We start from the raw sequence: 2,811 nt of genomic DNA on the forward strand, positions 1-2,811 counted from the left end.
AGAGGAAAAGCAGCATGATCTATAGTTGGTCATCTAGTCTTTTGCTCATTCTCACCAAACTCAATTGAAATTATAATGTGCTTTGCCCAGGATGCACAGGTATAAAAATTTAGGCTTTGAAACCAATTTTCTCCAACTCAAGGAAAAAGCTTTTGGACAAGTAGACCATATAAACAAAATGAACCATTAAAACAAATAGAAAATTGGAAAAACAAAAGGGTTAGGGAGGGGGTTGGGGATTTAGCACAGTGGTAGAGCACTTGCCTAGCAAGCACAAGGCCCTCGGCTCTGTCCTCAGCTCTGAAAAAAAAAAAAAAAATAACAAAATAAAAAAAAAAAAAAACGGTTAGGGAATATTTGGAAAGGGTAGTATTGTTTTAATTAGGAGGTCAAGAAATATGGCCTAGGAAGTTGACATTTGCCCAAACACTTGAAGTAGGTGAGGTGATAGGTCGTTTATCTGGAGGAAATCAGTGCAGGCTGGGGGAACCCACAGATGTCCTGGGCTACTTGGGCCTTCTCATCTGGCTGCCCCAGATCTTGGGTGAGGCAGGATATCAGGAACATACAGGAGTGGTGAAAGCTATAAACAGTCACAGAAGACTGAATGGTCAGGACCATGATGCTCCATGTGGCCCATATGAGGACCATAGAAGCACAGGAGCATCCTGAGTGATTAGGCTAGAGTGGGAAGTTCTAGGTCTCACAGTCTCACCAGCTCACAGGCCATCCCTGGATATGAGCCTCGCACCTAACGCACATAAATACCAGATGGTTTTGCATTGGACCCTTTCCTTAAGCCTTCAGTTGTGGCTGCATCTGTGTGGTCATGTAGGACTGCAATCCCTCATCAGAAGTGTATGGGTCGAGTAAGCTTTCAAATTCAGGAGTTCGAATTAGAAGGAGGCCAGCAAGCCCTCAGGGAAAGCGCGGGCCCTCGATCCCAAGGACTATTGACAGTCAATGGCGCACAGCAATCACCTCCAGGGGTGGGCACTGTGGCAGTATGGCAGCGGCTTAAAGAGACAGCGCATGCACACGCGCAGGGGGTGTTTGCAGAAGCGGAGGCACTGGGAAACTTGCAGCTAGGGCGACCAGAGGTATGCGCAGGCGCACAGGGTGTTAGGAGGAGGAGGGAGCGCCTGGAAGAAGTCACCTGGATCCGAGGCTGCAAGGGTGACTCAGGTTTATCCTCCATCTCGCCGTTTCCGTGGTGCTGAAGCTGAATAAACCATCCAAGACCTCTCTTAGCCGAGCCTAGAGCACATCGTTGCTGAGCAGGAGGGAGCTCTGGTCTGAGGTCATCCCAGCCAGCCTTCTTCCCTCCCCTCCTCCCACCTTGCTGTCTCTAGGTGTCTGCGGACCTCCGCGCAGCCCTGCAGCCCTGTGCGTCTCCCACCGGCCCCCAAGACTTAGGCCGACCTTCGCCCTAGCCAAGCCCCTTGACCTACCAGCCCCACCGCCGTCTGGGTGTCGCCATGCTTTCTCCAGAGGAGGGGCAGAATGGGAGTGACCAAAGGGCAGACCTGCGCCTCAGAGCCCTCTCTTCTATTCACCGCCCGCCGAGCTGGAGCCTTGGTGGAAGGCGCAGAGGAGAACCAGCCTCGGATAACTGCCCGGGGAATCCAGGGCACGGGAAGCCATCCGGCTGGGGCACTCTTGGAAGTGTAGGTCCTACAGTCCACTGGGGGGAGATAATCTTTTTAGGCTTCTGGGCTTCTCAGTCCCTGCATGGAACTCAAGAGTTAGACAAAACCAACTGAAACAGACTTGTAAAAGCATGTACCACTATGTCAGGGTCTGTTTGAATTTTGTTGCTCTGAATTTTAAATAATTTCTATAGATAATGAGGCCTCTTTTTCTTTGGGGGAGTGATGATGGGATGAAACTCAGAGCTTTAAATGCTAGGTAACTGCTTTATAACTGACCCATACCCTTAAAAACCAAGCAAACGGGGGCCTGGAGAGATGACTCAGGGGTTAAGAACACTCCACGTTCTTGCGGAAGATCCAGGTTTGAATCCCAGCAGCTAACAACTGTCGGTAACTCCAGTCCAGGGGATCCGCCACCCTCTTCTGACCTCTGTGGGCATTGCACGCATGGGTGTACTTCATACATGCAGGCAATACATACATACACATAAAATAAAAATAATAAAATATTTTTTTAAAAACCCCACCATACGGGGCTGGAGAGAGGCTCAACGGTTAAGAACACTGTTCTTGCAGAAGACCTGGGTTCTAATCCTAGCACCCACATGGCAGCTAACCACTATCCAGTAACTCCAGTTCCAGGGGATCCGACAGCCTCTTCTGTCCTCCGCAGGTATTGTGCGACACGGGTGCACTTACCTACATGCAGGCATAACACTCATACACATAAAAAATAAAAATAATAAATTAAATTTTTTTAAAAGCCCACCATACATTTGAAAGGAAAAGCACAATTGAGTGGGTATTTCATTACATATTTTGTCTGAATCTGTTGAACTTGATTCTGTTTATGAGCTCAACCTACATAGTAGATTTTTTTTTCATTACTGGAGTAGGATGGAACTCAGGGCCTTAAGCTTGCTAGGTTAGCACTCTACCACTGAGTTACATTCCCAGACAGCCCTACCAGTAGGACTAATTGTAAACTGTCCTTGAATTCTTCGGGTATATACAAATTGTTCATAATTGTTGATATTCATTCTTGGTTCAACCGCTTATAGTTTATTTAGACAGATTTACTTTTCTCAAACTAGCCATTGTTTTCCCCTGCTCCAAAAAAAAAAAAAAAAAAAAAAGCAAAAATAACAACAACAACAAA

General features: G+C 47.2%; 1 protein-coding gene across 5 annotated transcripts in view; it reads right to left on the bottom strand.

Annotated features, from left to right (window-relative positions):
- The window catches only part of Slc2a11 (solute carrier family 2 member 11), a 22,618-nt gene extending 20,933 nt beyond the window's left edge, over nt 1-1,685 (bottom strand). For 2 of the 5 annotated variants that reach the window (XM_008840614.3, XM_008840615.3), the window contains exon 1: nt 1,157-1,557. In XM_008840614.3, coding sequence (XP_008838836.1) covers nt 1,157-1,198 — 42 coding nt within the window. In that variant the 5' untranslated portion in view covers nt 1,199-1,557. Of the gene's footprint in view, nt 1-1,156 lie in introns of all 5 variants that reach the window. The other 3 variants (XM_029567153.1, XM_008840613.3, XM_008840616.3) reach the window with 3 other exon arrangements.
- Nucleotides 1,686-2,811: the final 1,126 nt, after the last annotated feature.

The sequence above is a fragment of the Nannospalax galili genome, unplaced genomic scaffold (assembly GCF_000622305.1).
Source record: "Nannospalax galili isolate Female #2095 unplaced genomic scaffold, S.galili_v1.0 scaffold2661, whole genome shotgun sequence".
NCBI classification, from domain to species: Eukaryota; Metazoa; Chordata; class Mammalia; order Rodentia; family Spalacidae; genus Nannospalax; species Nannospalax galili.